The following is a 19,846-nucleotide window of genomic DNA, read 5'->3' on the forward strand; positions in this document are numbered from 1 at the left end:
CATGAAAATATTCACAAGTATGGTATTACTTTTTCTATCTTCCAACCGAAAAATTAGAATAGAACTTTAAATTTCTTTATGTCTTTGTGAAATAAAGAACTGAAGTGGAAGATTTTAGTTTTCTCTGGGGAAATTAGAAATGTAGCGTGTTCTTTGGTAAAACTCGAAAGAGAACTTGAACTTTTTTTGCTTCGTTGAGAAAATTTGGAACAGTGTTTAAAATTTTTCATCTCTTCGAGACAGATCTGAACTAAAGTGGAATATTTATTCTTCTCTGGAGAAATGAGAATTGAAGTGTATTCTTTGGTAAAGTTCAGAAGAGAACTTGAACTTTTCTTCACTTCATTGAGAAAATTGAGTCTGCTAGTAGTATCCTTATCTCTAAAAATTCTTTTTCTTTCATCTCTGACCTTTTTAGATATTCTGAACGTTTGACGTTCTAGCATACCCTAAAATAATGAACACTTAACAAAATAATGCAAATAATATTTTTAATGAAATAATGACATGTAGAATATTAATATTAAAATACGTTAAATACATTATTACACATTATTAGTACACTTGCGTTTCACTTTCCGTCAATTCATCTTTATATTCATTGATGATATTGTCTGCTAATGCCCTTTTTATTCTGCCTGCGATTTCACTGTCTATTGTCACATTATTTTTACATAGATGACAGTTTTGACACGTTGACAAGATATGATTTATGATGTTGGTGCAGGGGTATGCTTGTCTTCTTCTTGTTCTCTTTAAAATGCTAATACCAGAAATATGATGATAGGATTTATCAACAGGTAATGTGTTACCAGAAGACGTAGCAAGGAGTTGTCCCTGATCATCGATAATTATTTTTAAGTTTGCATTCTCTTTGAGCACTAATTTCTCTGGTAATGTTACTCTCGCATATCCACCTCTTGCACGATGGAAATTCTTGGGTACACCAAAGGAATTTAATTCCTCACCGTTATGACAACGTATGCATACATTGCCAATAAGATCTCCACTTGCACTCGTCTCAAAGTTCAGGTATTTATCCTTGTCAGCGTTCAACACGACAATGATATTTTCATGTGCATATACTTTCGTCGAATAATTCATCTTCACTTTTTACAGATATGAATTGTGTGTTGATCCTTCCACTGCGTAAAAAATACTGATTTAATGCATGCAATAAACTCGGTAGTGTCGATAACCTGCCATAGAGTACCAGTGAGAAAGCCATATCGTGTCTATGAACAAGCACAGAGTACGATTGGTAGAGCCGTAAGCATATTTCATGTCATTTTAAGATACGAAAAAAAAAAAAAGTTAAAAAAATACGGTCCGGGGGGCCCGTTGGGCGCCTGGGGGGACATTTGGGGACCGGTGGAGGGCCTTTGGGACCCCGTTGGTCTTTTGGGAGCTCGATGGGCCTTTGGGGGCCGGGGGAGGGCCTTTGGGGGTCCGGGGGCCAGTTGGAAGCCGGGGGGGACATTTGGGGACTGGTGGAGGGCCTTTGTGACCCCGTTGGTCTTTTGGGAGGTCGATGGGCCTTTGGGGGGCCCGGGGAGGGCCTTTGGGAGCTTTGGGGACCTGGTGAGGGTCTGGGGCCCGGGGAGGGCCTTTGGGGGTCTGGGGGGACATTTGGGGACTGGTGGAGGGCCTTTGGGACCCCGTTGGTCTTTTGGGAGCTCGATGGGCCTTTGGGGGCCGGGGGAGGGCCTTTGGGGGTCCGGGGGGGCCAGTTGGGAGCCTGGGGGGACATTTGGGGACGGGTGGAGGACCTTTGGGACCCCGTTGGTCTTTTGGGAGCTCGATGGGCCTTTGGGGGGCCCGGGGAGGGCCTTTGGGGGTCTGGGTGGGCCTTTGGGAGCCTGGGGACATTGGGGACTGGTGGAGGGCCTTTGGGACCCCGTTGGTCTTTTGGGAGCTCGATGGGTCTTTGGGGGGCCCGGGGAGGGCCTTTGGGGGTCTGGGTGGGCCTTTGGGAGCCTGGGGGGACATTTGGGGACTGGTGGAGGGCCTTTGGGACCCCGTTGGTCTTTTGGGAGCTCGATGGGCTTTTGGGGGGCCCGGGGCGGGCCTTTGGGGGGCGGGGTGGGCCTGGGGGGGCACCGGGGGCCCTTTGGGAGCTTGGGGGACCTTTGAGGACAGGGGTCGTCCTTCGGGGTTGAGGTAGAGGGATCGGAACCCTTTGGGGTTGGGGTAGAGGACCTCACAACACTGTTCAAATGGAACTTGTGTATTATAACGACCACATAGTTTCATCCTCAAATTCTCTTCTAAAACCTTTCCTAAAATCTTCTTTTAAAATGTCTCTAACTGTTTCGCCAAAATAATTCCATAACCTGTCTAAAACAGTTTCGCCCAAATAATCCCCAAACGTAATTCAGCGTGTTCCTTTTGTTTTTGGCATCTCAGTGCTTTCACATTTCAAATATCTAGGAAACCCTTTCCTACGTTAATCTCTTCATCTCATAAATTTTCCTAGCTAAACTATTATGGTTTCTTTAGAATATCAATTTATCTCTCCGACTTAAAGCTCCGTGAAGCCGTATTTAAAAACAGAATTTCTATCTATTTAGACTCCCACAAAATTCCAATATAACAAGTGATGTCATTTATAATTCATAACACTATAGATCAATGAAGCCCTATTTAAAAATAGTATATTAATTTTTCTCTCTGACCTAAAGAACGTTTATCCCTCAGACCTAAGATTAAAGAAGCCTTAATGTTTCTTAATTCCCCCTTCGTGAAGCCCTATTTAAAAATAGTATATTAATTTTTCTCTCTGACCTAATGAACGTTTATCCCACAGACCTAAGATTAAAGAAGCCTTAATGTTTCTTAATTCCCCACGCTCGTGAATCAATAATTCCCCCTAGCGATTATGTAAATCCACGGAAATTCACTTCCCCCTCGAGTCCTAGATCAATAACGATGTTCCCGTTAGAATTCAATGCGCATGTGCAACCTTCGTCCCGGAGTTATTACACATAGAAACAACAAATAAATCGATCTTGGAAAAAGAGGTCATTGAGCGATTACGTAATCTTTCTCCCTAGGGACTCTATGACCATATTGTTTCATAAGTTCCCACGCTCGTGAATCAATAATTCACCCATCGATTATGTAAATCACCCCTCATGTCATTCGCACATGGCCAAACAACAACAATAGATCGATTGACCTTGACACACCCCCCCGATTAGACTCGATCGATAATCCTTGAATAAATTATGTCCCGTCAGCATTAAACTAAATTGTAGATGGCAGCAGGGGTGCGTGCCACGAGTATAAGATAGCTTTCTACTGGTGTAATATACCAGGTTGCTTGAAATTTAAGGGTTATCTGTTTCCTGAATTTTATAGGGAGCTCCTATGTAACATACATTGCCAAATTGTAAGTGAAGTTTATTTGTTTTGTCCTTTTTTATTTCCCTTTGTTGATTTCTTTTCCCTCGTTACTTCACTCATTGGGTTTTTACGACTACCTCTGTTGTGTAATTTTATCTTTCTAAAAAAAAAATTGTTAAATGTGCCACACTCAAGTTCTGTCGAGAAGTGAAGTTTGGTTAATGCTTATGAAGTAAAACAAAATATGATGGAAATATAATACTTTATCAACAGAATTATGAAAACTACAACAAAGAATTATGGAAGGGGGGCCGCCCAGACCACATTATATTAAATACGTAACCTAAACAAAATACCAACAAATATTTAAGTAAAATATAGCTACAATGTAGTTTCCCACCAGGCCGAAGCTAATACTGTCTGGTAGAAAGACCATGAAAACTAGTTATTGTCTCATGTTCGCGATACAAGATCTTGATTGTGGTGGCTACAAGACAAAAGTACCAAATTTTGTTTGCTTTATCTCTGGGTTCATTGCTCTATTTCAGGTTAAGAAATTCCCAGGATTTTTCATTCTCTTTAGCTGCCTTTTGTTAACTTGTCACCTTTTACAGGTTTGTAATTCTTGTAATAAGAAAACATTTTTACATAATTCTTCTAATAGTAAGTAAGGTTCTCAGTATGACTAATCTTTAGAAGATCCTTCTCAGATTACGTATACTAAGTCGAATTAATTTTTCATTTCTTTTCGATTAATCATCCATTTCTAGAAAAAATGTTTCTATCTCACTTTCAGTGGCCAGACTTGTTACCCACCCTCTGGCTTGCCCGAGAAGCGGAAGTAAACTCCGTTTATATCTTTTTGTTCCGTCATCCATTATTTTTAAGATTCCTTCACTTTCTTTTAGATCATCATGCAGTATTTTGCATCGGTCAGCCACGTATTCTATCAAACAGTTTTTTTCCCCTGGGGTGATTGTATCGATCCAGTAGTCCTGGAATATCGTGAGAGGGCTCATTCGAACGGAAATTAAAAGTGACCAAAAAAATGGAGGGCATCTTGGCCTCCTCCCACGCTCATTTTTTCCCGAAGTCACCCAGTCAAAATTTTAACATAGCCATTTTGTTCAGCATAGTCGAAAATCTAATAAATATGTCTTTGAGGATGATTTAATCCCCCACAGTTGCCGGGGAAAGGGCTGCAAGTTATGAGCTTTGCCCATTGTTTATGTATAGTATTGGTTATTGGGAAGCATACAGACGTTTTCACGAGGGATTTTTTCTGGTGGGGGGAGGGGTCGGAGTAGGGGATTGCGGAAGAGGATCTTTCCATGGAAGATGTTTCCTTGGGGGAAGGTACATCTCTATGAAGGGGACGCCAGATTTTCCAGCATTATTTAAAAAACGATCAGAAATTAAATTTAAAAAACAAGGTTTTTTCAACTCTAAGTAATGAGCAACATTAAAACTTAAAACGAACAAAAGTTATTACGTATATGAGGGGTTCGCCTCCTAGTCAATACCTCGCTCTTTACGCTAAAGTTTTTTTTTATGTATTTTCAAAAGAGATATGTATTCTAATTAACTGGCCTTTGTGATTACGGGGTTTTTGATTCGAAAAAAATTCTAGCTTTAGCGTAAAGAGCGAGGTACTGACTAGGGGGTGAACTCCCTAATATACGTAATAAAAGCGTACGAATATAGAAGTGAGTTACGTAAGTTACGTCAGAACAAAACTTCGAGCAAAAAAAAGTAAAATTAAAATACAAATTTCGTTTTAATTATTCATGTACGGTGAGCCAAAATCAAAGCTGCATTAATTCAAAAACGTTCAGAAATTTTAAAAAAAATAAGTTTTTTAACTGAAAGTAAGGAGCGATATTAAAACTTAAAACAAAGAAAAATTATTCCTTGTATGAAAGGGGCTGTCCCCTCCTCAACGCCTCGCTCTTTACGCTAAAGTTTGACTCTGTGACAACTTTATTTTTTTAAACAATAAAAAACTTTAGCGTAAAGAGCAAGGCGTTGAGGAGGGGACAACCCCTTTCATATACGGAATAATTTCTGTTCGTTTTAAGTTTTAATGTCGCTCCTTGCTTTCAGTTAATCTTCTTTTTTTTTAATTAAATCATTGATCACTTGAAGACTTGTGAAGTTCCTATTTCCCTTTTCTAAATCATTTTCTATTATTTGTTCGACAAAATTGTCATTTTCAACATTTCAAAAAATGGAATGTAATTCATCTAAGCTTGATCGAAGGGTTTCTACATCTACATACCCCAGCACTTGGTGAATCCCACGGCGAATATTTAACCAATATATTTGAAGGCTATTTGGTTATGTATCTCCGCCCCCTGAAGGGTCATCTTCCTTGTCAGCAAGATCAGCCATGTAATTAGGATCAATGTCATTCTCTGAAGGGTTTCTAAATGGTATCAGTTAATCCTAGAGATAAGACATGACTAGTGTTAAATGTGTAATTTTTTTGTCAAAAGATGGAGATATTATTTTACATACTCACGATACAGTGAGTTTAAAAGAGGTTGACAACCTAAGAATCTGGAACATTTCTTCTTGTGAATACTGCCCAAATGGTTTTAGATGTATGGCTTTGATGCTTTTCGGTAAAAAAACTCTTCGGGCGAAAGAACTTTTACATTTTCACACAAACATGGTCAGAAAAAAAACCAACATTATATTGTACAGGTAGCGGATTTTCAAGGATTTTGCAAAAGTTCGGAGGCTTTAGGTTTAGAGAAGCCACTAGAAGAATTGACCTTCGAAGAAGGTATGGGGTCCAGGTTAGAAACCCATTTGTCTTTTGTAAAAAAAAAAGATAAAAGAAAAATGTTTTTGAAGATTTCTCAGTATCTGATCGAAAATTGGTTTTGCTCCAAAGCCGTGTAGCAAAAGAAATAGAGTGTACGTATTTTCGACTATATTCATGTCTGATGTATAAGGCTAATTGAAAAAGGATTCGGCCCATTTTGTACCATGCACACCATTATGATGGTGTGTGAACACTCTTCTAACGTATTTTATTCTGTTTTCCGCCAATCCACTTGAACAAGGGTTTCTGGATGAAGCAGGGGCGGATCCAGGATTTTTTTTAGGGGGGGGCGCAAAATAGTTTGATCTGAGAAAAAAATTAGGGGAGGGGGCAAAATAGGTTGATCCGATAAACGTGCGTTTTGAGCAGGTTTAATTAACGCAAACTTGAGTTAAATAAGCAAATTTACACTACTTTAGACTACGCTAGAGGGCGCGCGCCAACCTCGCTCCCCCCTGGATCCGCCACTGGGATGAAGAAGATAATATTTTGAACCATGGTACTCTTGATATTTCATTAAAACCTTCGCTAGTAAATTAATTATAAAAAACAACAAGTTGTTTCAACTGATAGTAAGGAGTGACGTTAAAGTTAGAATGAACAGAATTTATTTCCTATATGGGTGGGGATGCCTCCTCCTCAATCCCTCGATCTTTACTTTAAAATTCTTTAAAATATTTCTCATTCAAACTAAACGGACCTTGTGTTTGAGCCATCTTTCTTAAGGGGAATATCTTAACTTTTTCCCGTGCAAAGTCATCAGATAAATCCTGATTATCGCCAATGCTCGCAATCACATGAGCTGTTACATTCCGATTTAAGCCAAGAGCACTCAGAGACCTCTTAAACTCATAGGGTTTTAAATTACTACTACTACTACTTACAAATCACCGCAGCATCAGTCCGTCTGAGGCTAAAACAGCTACGTATGTTTCTCGAACGTCCATTCCTATTCAAAGCACCCCGTTCCATTCCCTCCCAGGAAGTACCTATTTCCCTTAAATCTTTCTTTACTACATCCTCCCACCCAAACCGTGGACGACCTGCATTCCGTTTAGCCCTAGACAGTTAGCTGTAAAGGACAATCTTCGTCGATTTGTCTTCCTTCATCTGCAGAACATACCCAAGCCATCTTAACCTTTCTCATTATAGCCCTAGAAAGCGGGATTGAACCAATACGGTCTGTCAACCGGGTACCCAGAACAATCCGTGTGCAATTGCTCTGGAAAATATCTAGCAAATCTTCATCCGCTTTTCGGAGCGCCCATTCTTCTGAGCCATATTTGACCACTGTCATCACTGTAGATTACAATATTCTAATCTTGGTTTGCAGACTTATCTTCCTATTCTTCCAAATTTTTTAAACTGTGAAAAAAAAAAAAACCTGAGCCTTGGCTATTCTACTTTTAACATCTTCACTGCTCTTTAATTGTGTGTTCCTGTGGAACAATCCCTTAGTGCAGGATGGCTTTTATGACTTCCTTGTATGAGTATGGCACAGTTCCATAATGACAATAGGCATGACCCTTTGTTCAAATGAAACAAAACCCTAGTGTACAGATGGTTTCTATGACTTCCTAGTCTGACTGTAGTACGGTTCCATCATGAAAATAGTTACGACCTTGTGTTCCTATGGGACAAGTCCTTAGTGCAAGGTGACTTTTATTGCTTCCTTGTAAGATTGTCGCACTGTTCCATGTTGAAAATAGCTATTACATTGCGTTTCTATGGAACAAGCCCTTGTTGTAGAGATCGTATTTAGTTTTAAAAGATTCAGGGTGGGGAACTATTAACATATTATGCAAACTTGTGAGACTAGATGAATTATTTATAGCCATCGGATATCCTTTTAACTTTTCAGTTAGAGATTTGATGATCTGTCGAAGTCTCTTTTCTACAAGCACATTTAGCCTACCACCTTTCCGCTGACTAGCTATATTGACTAGTAATTGCCTTTGCCAAGGTGGGGCGGCTGGCACGCAGACACATGGCAACTTAAAAAAATCTACTGTGGGAGATTTCCTCTAGGCTACTAAGTCTGGTGTTGTTTAGAATGTAAAAAAAAAAAAAAAAAAAAATTTGATTTGAGTATAGGGTATAGAGAGGTTTGCAAAAATGAGGGATTTAATACTTGTTTTCCTCAATCAATCATTTTATTTGCACTAAAACTGTATTATAAACATAAAACTGTTATTTGGCCCAAGAATCTTGGCTTGGCCCTCTGGTTCAAAGTGTCTTTGGTTCTAATTCGAGTTCGACTGAAAAAAACTGTATAGTACTTTGCGCTCGAAAAACAATGTCCATCTTGTTATCAATCCTTAAGTTAAAGAATATTTTTGAAAAAATGCAAAGCTAAGAGTCAATTCAATGCTTTCTAAAACCGCCAATATACTTTTTTCCAAAGTTCCATTCGCAAAACTTTTGAAGTTTGCCAGTTTATACTTTTTACTGACTTTTGTACAGCAGGGTAATTCCCATTCTGATAGAGGCGGGAATATACATCGATGCAGTTCAGGAGTGCTTGGCAGTAATCTGGTCTGGTGTAGTCTCTTTAATATTTCAATGAAAGAAAATATTTTTTGCGAAACATCCTTTTTCAGCTTAAAGTTGTCGCCTCCAACTAAAGTCATTGTAAATTAAATTACAACGATTATAGGTGTGAGTATTAATGTACTATATACAATAATTTACGGTGTCTTTTCCGCCAAAAATCAGACACGGAAAATTCGTGTATAACTCAGAAGTCGGTTAAAAACAACTTCTAAGAAAAAATTATTTTTCCAAAATTTCACATTTTTATACAGAAAGTATTGATGTTTTTGGATATATTGTCAATTCGCTTTATTTAAAAAGAAAATATTATATAAATAATACAGATGTACCGTAGGTGGCATCGTTTTATTTCGTGGTATTACATCTAAAATTCTATCTGACTTTTCTCTCTCCCCCCCCCCTCCTTGTGGGTTATTTAGTAGTAAAACTATTTCCTCTATTTAGGTCTTTGCTTATTGTAAGGAACAAGGCCGTCTAAACTTCTCTTCCGTGATTGACCTATCTGGTAGGTTCGAGCCAGTTTGTTAGTAAAGAAAAGGGTATGGCACCTTGTTACTAAGCTTTATATTTTATTAGTCTACCATAGTAAATTTGATATCTTCCGTTAAGTTTAAGCCCGTGTTTCCACAGAAATCTAATTTTCTTTTTCTTTTCAGAGATAACTACAGAACGAAATACCATCATTCTCCTGACTATTCAGCTCGCCAACGTAGGCTTTCTTCAGATCGTCGCCGATCAAGCTCGTCAGATTTAGACTCTGCTTATGAAACAGTTACCAAACATAGAAAAGCGAGGTCCACGAGTAATAAAGGCATGAATAGCCGATTTTCCAATAGTAAAAATGGTCATAGTAGTCGAGAGTCATCACCTCCGAGAGTTATTTCATCACTCATTTCATCTGATAGGATGGATATAAGACCTGCAGGACATGAGGATGACCGTCGTTCTGTTTTGATCGAATGCAAACGATCAGAAGCTTTAAGCGATAATTTGAGGAAAAATGATCCTGCTTTTGACTCCCAAGATGACGTTGAGCCCAGAGTCCCTCCTGAAACTTCGTCGACTACTGCAGATGCTGCTTTGAAAGAGGCTGACAAGTTGAAAAAACAAGTTCCCAAAACATCCTCTAGAAACAGTCGTACAGAGGACTACCAAAAAGAAGGAAAAGCTTCAGTTGATGTTACTAATTCCACACCATTAAAAGACAAAAGCAGTGGGCTTAAGGTAGATGATTCAGACATGGCATCCAAAAGCGAAGAAAGCGTCTCTATAGATGTCACTAATCCCAAGGCGCATGCGAAAATGGAGATATATGAAAAGTTTTGCCCAGAAGAGGGGAATCAACCAAGCGCTGAGGGGGAGAAGATAACTAATCTGAGAAAGATTGAAAATTCTACGATCAGGACCTCTGCAGAGGAAGCTAATAAGGATTCTGAGAATGATCAATCTGTCATTGGATTAGAGTCAGTGTCAGCAACAACAAGTGTTACCCGGATGAGTAAATGCAGCCAGCTAAAAGAATATATAAAGAAGCAGCGGCCAAATACGAGCCTTGAGGACGTGAAACCTAGCAGCACATTTTTAAACAGTTTTGTACCGTTTCAAGAAAATGAGATGAGTTTTAAGGGTAGTATTATTCAAATGTTAGATGGAAACGAGAGCTCAAATACAGAGCCCTGGGAAACCACTGGAGTATCTGTAGACATTGCTAATGGAACTCCTGCTTGTGATGAGAAAAAGCAAACTGCTAAGTCTCACTTTGCATTCAAGTTATCTCCTAATAAAACGTCGAATTTAAGTAGCAATCCCACGGATCCAAGACCTGAAAACGACTCATTGTTAAATGAAGAAAGCTCAATTATAGAGCCCTGTGTCACCCCAGAAAAATCTGCCGAGAGTATATATAAGGCTTCAAAAGTTTCTTGTAATGTGGAAAAAGAAACTACAGATCGCTCCTTTGTATCCAAGATATCTTCCCTTGAAACACCAGCAGTAAATGATAAATCTACGGATTCGAAATATGAATGTGTACCGCGTAGTGCTGACGTTTCCCTGCCAGTTAAGCCGATTACGCCACCTCCCATGGAAACAATTCCTCTCCTTATTCCACAATTGAAAAATAAAGAAAAGAGGAAATCGATTGAACCAAGTGAAGAGTCGGGAAAAAAAGATACAAGTCAACCTAAAACATATTTCCCAAAACCTCTGAAATTTCTTGGAAATGTTCAGAAGATGTCCCGAGATTCAAAAAGGGTTGTAGCTGAAACTGTTCCTCAAAATAATTCAACATTAAACAGTGCTGGAAATATTAACTTGGCAAGAGATGATATATGTAACAGAATTAAAGAGGCGGATTATTCTTCCTCAAGATGTATTTCCGGATCATCTTCAGTGTCGTTCTCTCTACTTCGTACTAATGACCTGCAAACTCCAAATGATAATTCAAATGACTCTAGCGATGTTATCGATTCAGCTATGGAGTCATTAGATAAAGTAATCGCCCCACAACAGATCACAAAATTTCACGAGGTTGCTAATTTACAAGTAACCCACCTTCCTTCCATAGGGTCATATGATAGTTTTTCCAGTCTAGCACCCTCCAATGAAGACCCTTTGTCTAAATCGAACGCAGTTATTACAGGGACTGCATCTAATACTGTGACTAAAAGTCAATTTGCTGAAAAAAAAGGTATTTCCTCAATGTGTGACAAGATGTGTATTAGCCCTAGTGCTATGCAACTGCCGACTATACGTTCATATGATGATCCGGATAATGACTTGTCTATCCAATATAGAATGTCAAATGAAGTATCAACCCGTGAGACGGACATGAGACAAGGAAAATTTCCCGCGGAAAGAAGTAGAAATCGATCACAACCTTCGTTGGAAAAAACGCAACTGTCCAACTTGGATTCGAAGGATAGAAGCATTGATATCCTTAGGGAATCAAACACCCGACCAAAGTCGGCAGGAGATGAGTACGCTCGGACGGCAGTGCAAAGCGCAGTTTCACCTCTATCTGGTCTTCCTGGTGAGTATTTTAAGAGTCGATTTTTAATGTCTGATTAGGTAATAGTTTATTTTCCAAAGATGTATCGCGAGTAAATAACACCGAGTTGAAATTTACGAAAAAACCCATTAAATCATGGATGCAGCGATAGTTCCAATCTAGTAAAGAGTGAACCACGGCTATAGTAAAAAAATAAAATAAAAAAAAACGGTTTTTAAAAGAAACTGGCTAGTGAGAAAAAATTGCTATTTGTAGCTGATTCAGGGATGGTAACTATTATCTCGACTAGTCTTAATAGTAGGGTAAATGTTATTTCGAAAATAAGTTTATGGAAATTTCGTAAAAAAGCCTGAATCCCAAGGGTGTATCTAGTATATTTGTTCGGGGGGGGGGGGGGTAAAAAACTAAAAACGGATCAAAAATTTCTTGTCATGCATTTCTGTTACGTTTTTACGAGTCGGAAAAAAATTTGGAAGGAGATTCAAACTCGTAACCCCCCCCCCCCCTTGACATGGCCTTGTTGAAATCCCTAAAATCCAATCAAAAGGTACTTGATTGAATTAAAAGCCAGTTGCCATTAATCCATGGCTAATTGGAGAAAAATCCAAGATAGTTGATAGTCCGAGTTAGAGGTATAAGCCTTTATAGTAAGAGGCATAACCATTGGGATCGCCATGGCCAAAAACCATATGCTGAAAATATGCACGTATACGTGCTTGCTTTTTTCTATCTGTGTGTTTGCATATTCTTTCAAAACGTTCGAAATTCATTTGTGTGAAAATTATTTCATTGGAAGCAAAATAAATTCATTTTTTTACTATCAATTTATTTTAAATAATAGCAATATAATAAATGGTGGGGGTTGATATCGTGTCTTAGTATAATGAATGCTGTATCAAATACTAATTCCTGAAAACACAATAAGAAAGGAACTGACAATAAAGGATCCCAAGAAAGGATTCAGTTCTGAAATAAAATTGCTTATTAAAATTAAAAAGAAATATATATAGAAATTTAGAAAAAACAAATTTAAACTTTTGTCGTATGTCGTGAGGTTTTGTCTGGGGTTGTACAAACAAGAGGGCAAACTCTTATGAAATTCAAAATTTAAAAAGAGTAACCTTGATTTTGTGATTTTAAAAATTTGGGATTTAGCAATCCAAAAGACGCTATGTGATATACTTCTTCAAATTGAGTTAATAACAATTCATTGACTCCCCCTTGTCTATCCTCTCTCCGGATTGAGAACACTAGATCCATTAGCTTTTTTGTTGGCTATTTTATTCTGAAGATGTTTGTTGCAGTTATTGCAAAATAGTCAAGCGACCACAAAAAAAAATCTTGGCCTCTTGAAAGGGCTATAGCTTTTTGTATTAATAATTTATTAGTTTCTTGTACTGAACCTGGGCTGTGCTTCCTGGTCCTGTCAGTAATTGTCATTTTATTATATTTTTTTTTAATTGAAGCAAACTATACTTCAGATTATTTTATATTCAATACCACCAGCATCAAAAACAATTAATATAATGTGACACTATGAGAAAAAACAGGTATAACTTAAATAAAACAGAGGAACAAAACAAAACACCAACAAACTTTAAGTAATAAAAATCCGAATATTTCGACTTAATGTTCGGGAGCCTTTATCAACGAGGAAAAAATAAAGTTAAAGTAATATACTCTAATAGATAACTTGCAACTATGCGATACATCATAGCCATCAGTTTTATTGGGGGAACCGTCTGTAATAACGGTTTGTTTTTATAGACACCATTTGTGTTTAGGGACCAATGGTATACTACATGCCAATATAGCTCCTGAGACTGGAAGGCCATTTAAATACACTTTCAATAGTGAGCAGCTTTAAAATTCATTTATTTCATATATTTAGAATCCACACATAGATGTGATTGTTGAATAATTGTAGTCAAATTGATCTTTTAGAGTTCGGTTTCTGTTGTCAAGGTTGTCTGTAAGAGAGGGGGAGACACATGGTACGAAACGCATAAATTAACCATTTTAAAGATTCAGCACCAACGCAGGCAGTTTGGGCTTGTGTAAGTTACCTTTCGTCTTTAAACTTTTCTTTTTCTTTTTTACAGTGCAACGCTTTATTACACGTTACAGCACAACTTTACGGGTCGGGCCCTTGTCTAAACTCGTGACAGAGGAAAACTTGTATGATACATTCAGTCCGTTTGGAGAGATCATCTCAATTGATTTAATCCCTCCCTGTTCATGTGCCTACATAGTCATGGGTAGACGTCAGGATGCTTACGAAGCTTTGACTCAGTTATCCGGTTACAAGCTCCAAGGAAATATTATTCAAGTAAGATTTTCATATTTCAGAGTATTTGGTTGCGCTTCAAGCGCAAATAATTTGTTGTTTTTTGTTTTTTTTTTGGGGGGGGGGGGCTTTAGAGCTCAAAGTAAAAAGAAAAGATACCATTATCAGAGATAATGAAGCTGGACCAAGACAAGTTTTTATCTTTTATTTAATTAATTTTCAAAATAGTAATTTGGGTGCTATCAACTATTTGTAACAAGACAATAAATGAGCATATATTCTGTTTTTCATTTAAAATGGTCTACTTACTTACTTAGGTCCCGACCATCATCGTTAAACGTTTTGGAGCCACTTCTCCTGCTAGCGTATGCGTAAGGGCTCAGTACATTGTTCTGTCTTGTGGGGTACGTGATAACTGGGTTATCTCAACATTGTCAAAGTTGAATTTCTCCATCCATCGTTTTCTTGATCTGCCTCGTGGACGAAGGCCATAAAGAGATCCTTGAAAGGCGATTTTCGGAAGGTGGCTCGGTTCCATCCGCTCGACGTGGCCGAACCAGTGCTGTTGTTGTTTCTTGATGTTGCTGAGAATAGTTTAAGTGGAGTGGAGTCTTTGGTGTACTTCCAGATTTGTGATGCGATCAGTATATTTGATTCTAGCAATGCGACGGGAGGAATCTCATCTCGAATGCTAGAAGTTTCATTTTGTCTTGGGTTTTCAGCGTCCGTGTTTCGCATCCATTCAAGACCATGGGGATTACTAAGCTGTTGAATAGGTGTATTTTGAGTCTGTTGGATAAATGATTACTTTTCCAGAGGTTGGCTAGTCTTTGGAAGCTAGAGCCAACAAGTGCAAGTCGACGTTTCATATCAGACCTATAGCAATTATCAAAGGAGAGTAGGCTACCAAGGTATATGAAGGGGTCAATTGTTTCTACCTATCTCTTGCTTATGTCGATAATGGGTGGGTTGTCTAGTCCGCGTTTCGTTGTTACATTGACTTTGGTCTTGCTGGCATTGATCTCCATCCCAAACGGCTTTATGGCATCGTAGAGACTATCAGCTTGTTTCTGCAGCTCTTGTGAAGAGTTTGCTAGCATATCAATATCATCACCGTAGGTAAGATTGTCTTTCAGCAGCCCTCCTATTGTTGCGCTATATTCCGACTGCATCAGTGACAGAACGGTATTTAGAGAGAAGCTTAAGGTGTGTGATGATAAGATGCAACCCTGAAGTACTTCGGACGAAGCTTTGAACTCTTCTGACAACCCATCAACGGTGTTACTTAGCCTTGGAACCGGTCATAGAGACTCTTTATTATCTATATTATCTCATAAGGGATCCTGGAGTGAAAGAGGATCTGCTAGACTCCTTAGTGGCATATAAGGTCAAATACCTGACGGATATCAATAAATAGTCGGTAGAGTTTTTGGTTGAATTAGTGTATCGTTCCATGAGTTGTAAAACGACGAATATCTGATCGATTGTGCATCTTGCAGGGCGGAAGCTGGTCTCATATTTTCTACTGGCAAAAGCAGTTCTTGCTTGCATGCGTTGAGTAGAACTTTTGTCAGGACACGTGACTGATGGCTCTTGAGGCTGATTTGACAGTATTTTCTGCGCTCTTTCTTTTAACCCTTTTTGTGAATAGGGACAATGGCAGCCCTGCATTACTGAAGATGTACGTGGATGGTTTTCTACATGACCGATACAATGGCATGGTACATATCAGGTGCATCATCCGATCCGACGTTAATGAGTTCAGCGGTGACTCCGTCTGGGTCAGGGGCTTTTCCTTGTTTGAGCGACGTGATTTCTGACTCGGTTTCCGACTTGATCGGGGGCGGTATTCTGAATTTTTGGTCGGGTATGGGGAAGCGTAGTTGTATTTCAGGAACAGCAGCTACAGGGAGGGGGGGGTCGAGTTTATAGTTGAAGTACTCTTTCCATATTCCAAGTTTTCCCTTTGAATCGCTAGTCTCTTTTCCATCTTTTCAAGGATCACTGATGTTTGTGGCTCTTTTTTCCTACCCAACTCGCGTATCATTCTGAAAACTGCTTCGCTGTTCCCCTTCTTGAACAGTATTTCGCAGTTTTCGCATATTTTTGCAGGTTGTTACTTAGTGTCTTACTGACCTCTGGCTCTACTTTTCTCTTGAGTAGCTTATCAGTGTCTCAACTGTTACGGTGGAATTTATTACAAAAAAGTTGCTTATCCTCGCATAGTGTAATTATCTCTTCAGTGAACAATCATTTTTCATTGGGAGTTTTTCGTCCGACGACGTCGTTCGTTGTCTCAGTGATTGCTGATGTGGCCTGTTCGGTCAGGGCGTCTAACCTGTTAACGGTGATCAAGGGTGAATAATCAGCCTGTAATCTTGTGATTTTGTTGCTTTGGGTAATTTTCTCTTTCTTACATTGAACCTTGACATCAGGGGAGTGCAGTCAGATTCGAAGTCTGCTCCAGGTAGTACTTGTGTCTAGTACGAAAGATTTCCAGCGCTTTGATATCAGTACATAATCAATCATGTTCTTTGTTTTACCGTGTGGGGTTATCTCCAGGTCACTTTACGTCGATGACGGTGTTTGAACATTGTTTTTGCTACAAATAACTTGTTTTCTAAGCAGAAGTTGAACAATTGTTTGCCTCTTGCATTGAGTTTTCTTGTAACCAAAAGACCCCTTATATGGGACTTACCGGTATTATCTATACCCATTGTAGCGTTAAGTCCCCCGTGACAATCAGTACGTCTTTCTTATAGATTTGATCGGTGACGCTTTGTAGTCGATTTTAAGCTACAGTTCATAACAAACTTTGCTCGATGATTTCTCAAGGTACTTTACAATGTCCCTAAGTTTAGTAATTTGTATCACTTTTTGGTGATCTTGAGCATTTAATTTTGTTGCTTTTTACAAAGACCATTAATATCCCATAATGTTCTTTAGGATCTCAGTTTGCTTTGTTGATTTATTTTCTATGCTAGTTTAGCCTACTTTGAAAACTTAGGTGTTGCCAAGTGCTACGTCGCGAAAAAAATATCAGCTCCAAGTTCTTGTGTAGGGTAAATAATAAGTCTTATATGCCAGTGCTCAGGCTATGTTTGGACCTGAATTCAGTTGCTACTGAACAATGCATGGGATGTTATTTTAATTTGGTGACAAAGAGGCCTTGCTTAAGGATAACTGCAAATTTTGGTACTTTATTTAACAACAGATAACATCTTGAAACAAAGCACCGCTGGTGTTTCAATGGCTTTTATTTGGGCAATTAGTTAATAAAATCAGAAAGTTCTTTCAAAAAGCAATTATGTCGTTTTTAAAGTTTTTAGTTAATAATACGTTTTGGATGAAAAATAGTAACAAATAATTAATGGTAATCAACTGGTGCCAAGCTCGGGTCAAGGCCCGGGCCAACTTGGATAATTATTACAAGATTTTTTTTTCTTACTTCTTAATAGCTGGCCTGGGCCCCTGGACGTGGTCTTAAAGGAAAGGACTTGGACTACTGGGAAATGGAGCAAGGTGTTTCTTACATTCCTTTGGACAGAATTGTATATCCAGAGCAGCTTAAAGAACTTGAAGAGGGAGGCTATTTAGACGAAGAAACTATCCCCCCGCAGTATAAAGGTAGGTTCAGTTGTGATCAAACGGTGTTAACCCTAACTGACTCCATTATATGCAAAAAAGACGAGGATGCATTGGAAAAACTGACATTTTCTACTGTTTCTTCAATTTCTTTAGTTTTTATTTTTGTTCCTTAGTTTAATTGATGCATTTTGAAAAATTTATCTTGTGTAGAAACGCCGGCAAAAATTGGATATGATTGGGAGTATTAAGCCTGTTCAGGTGTGGGGATTCTTTGTAATAGCGCATCTTGGGTTTGAGTTTGGAGGGGGGGGAGGATATCAGAATGTGCCGAAAAAATCGTCCTGTGTGTCGACAAATGCTGACACATAAGCTGAATTAAACTGAAAATATAAGCTAAATTCTATGCATAATCTAACTTTGGGGGTCATCCTCACCCCTTAGCTACACTCCTGGCTCTAGGACACTTTTATTGCGTTCTCACTTATTATCCACCAAAAATAAACTTAAAGAAAAGTTATAAAAGTTGTGAGAATCCCAGAAATGTCAGTTTCATACATGTAGGAAGATTTTTAGTATTTCATCTGTCGGAAATAAAAAATAGGCTGTTGTATCTTGTAAAATATCAGGTTTTTGTGTAGTGTCTATGGTACCTTTACAGCGTAAGTCTATGAAGGGAAGAGGGTTAGTCTCCTGTAAACGCTCCTGTCATCATATCATGGATATATCAAATTGTACCTCTGGATGATTGATCTGCTAGAGTAAATAAATAAAAAGTTAAAAACACAGTTCTGTAGCTAATGAAGTTAGCTGCAATATCTGTTTTATAACAAAAATGTCTTTCATCATGATCCTTAGACCTTAGTTCCTTCAATCCCTCCACAGGCGCAAAGGGCGTCAGTGAGTAGCCTCCAATCTTTCCTCATGTGAGACGCTGCGTGTGTGTTGTCCCACTCTGTGATGAGACTCGTCTGTAGGGCTCTTCTGTCACGTTCATACGTCCTATGGAGTGTGCTCTTCGGTCTCCCTTGGCCACGGGTGCCTTCCGGTTGCCAGTCGAGGGATATTTTTTGAAATCTGTGATCTGGCATGCGTAGGATGTGTCCAAGGTATCGCCATCTACGTTGTCGTACAACGGTTGCGATATCTGGCTGGCCTGTGCGGGTACGGATCTCTCGTTGCTCACACGGTCTCTCCAACTGATTCTAAGGATTCGGCGAAGACACTTACTCTCGAAAGTGGTAAGGCGTTCTCCTGTTCTGTAGTTAGCTTAAGGCATTCCATAGCGTAACTCAGGACAAACAGTACATTGCTCTAGAGCAACCTGAATTTCAACTTCAGCGAGTATTTGGTGGATTTCCAGACTGGTAGAATTCCCTGAAATGATGCGTTGGCCAAGGCTGTCCTGGCACGCAATTCTTTTTCAGAGTCGCCACTGGAAGTGACTGTACTCCCTAAGTAATTGAAGTCTGTCGCCTGTTCGATGTCCTCTCCTCCTAGTTGGATTCCCATGGGTGAACTATTGGTTGACATAGCTTTTGTCTTTGGGATGTTGACGTGTAGTCCGAATTGTCCAGCTTTGTTCATGTATTGTCGTCTGTTGGATCTGGCACTTTTCTTTACATTTGTATCTGCTCCTTTATAGGCCAAGCTCTTGGTCACCTCTGAGTGACCCCTTTCTCCAAGGGAGCTTGACATCAGTTTCTTGCCATTGTCCATGAGATTTCATGTCTTCGTAGATATCCAGATATCCATGTTGCTTAGCCGGCTTTCTAAACCTGAGGGTTTCTTCGGCCGTATCCGTGTAGCTTTTGCGGATCGTCTCCCAAGCTTCTTCAACGTCTTCTGGAAACTTATATAGGGCTTCCAATTTATTGGACAGTTTGATGCCAAACGAATATCGGACGCCTTTGTCACTTAGTTTGTCTACATCAAAGCTTCTGAGTTTTATGTCCGTTTTCTGCTTTTGATTATTAGACTTCAGCTTCAATTTCGGTGTGGTGATTACTAATTGGTGGCCTGAACCAACATCAGCACTTCGGGAACTTCGAACGTCTTTAGGCCTTGTTCGCCATCTCCAGCGGATCAGGAAATGGTCGATGTGGTTTTTGACGGTGCCATCCGGGGATGTCCAAGTCTATTTGAGGATATCTTTATGCTGAAAGAGCGTACCGCCGATCAGCAAATCGTTACGCATAGCGAAGCGGACAATTCGAGCTCCATTTTTGTTTATGGT

General features: G+C 39.1%; 1 protein-coding gene across 1 annotated transcript in view; it reads left to right on the forward strand.

Annotated features, from left to right (window-relative positions):
- LOC148950857 (uncharacterized) overlaps nt 1-19,846 on the forward strand; it is a 79,824-nt gene that overhangs the window by 34,347 nt on the left and 25,631 nt on the right. The window contains exons 2-5 of the mRNA XM_089090934.1: nt 6,095-6,146; nt 9,385-11,759; nt 13,841-14,067; nt 17,484-17,652. Of these exons, the coding sequence (XP_088947060.1) occupies nt 6,095-6,146; nt 9,385-11,759; nt 13,841-14,067; nt 17,484-17,652 (2,823 nt within the window). The remainder of the gene's footprint in view (nt 1-6,094; nt 6,147-9,384; nt 11,760-13,840; nt 14,068-17,483; nt 17,653-19,846) is intronic.

This window comes from Artemia sp. Qi Xiang Cuo, chromosome 6 (genome assembly GCF_049724085.1).
Source record: "Artemia sp. Qi Xiang Cuo chromosome 6, ASM4972408v1, whole genome shotgun sequence".
Classification (NCBI taxonomy): domain Eukaryota; kingdom Metazoa; phylum Arthropoda; class Branchiopoda; order Anostraca; family Artemiidae; genus Artemia; species Artemia sp. Qi Xiang Cuo.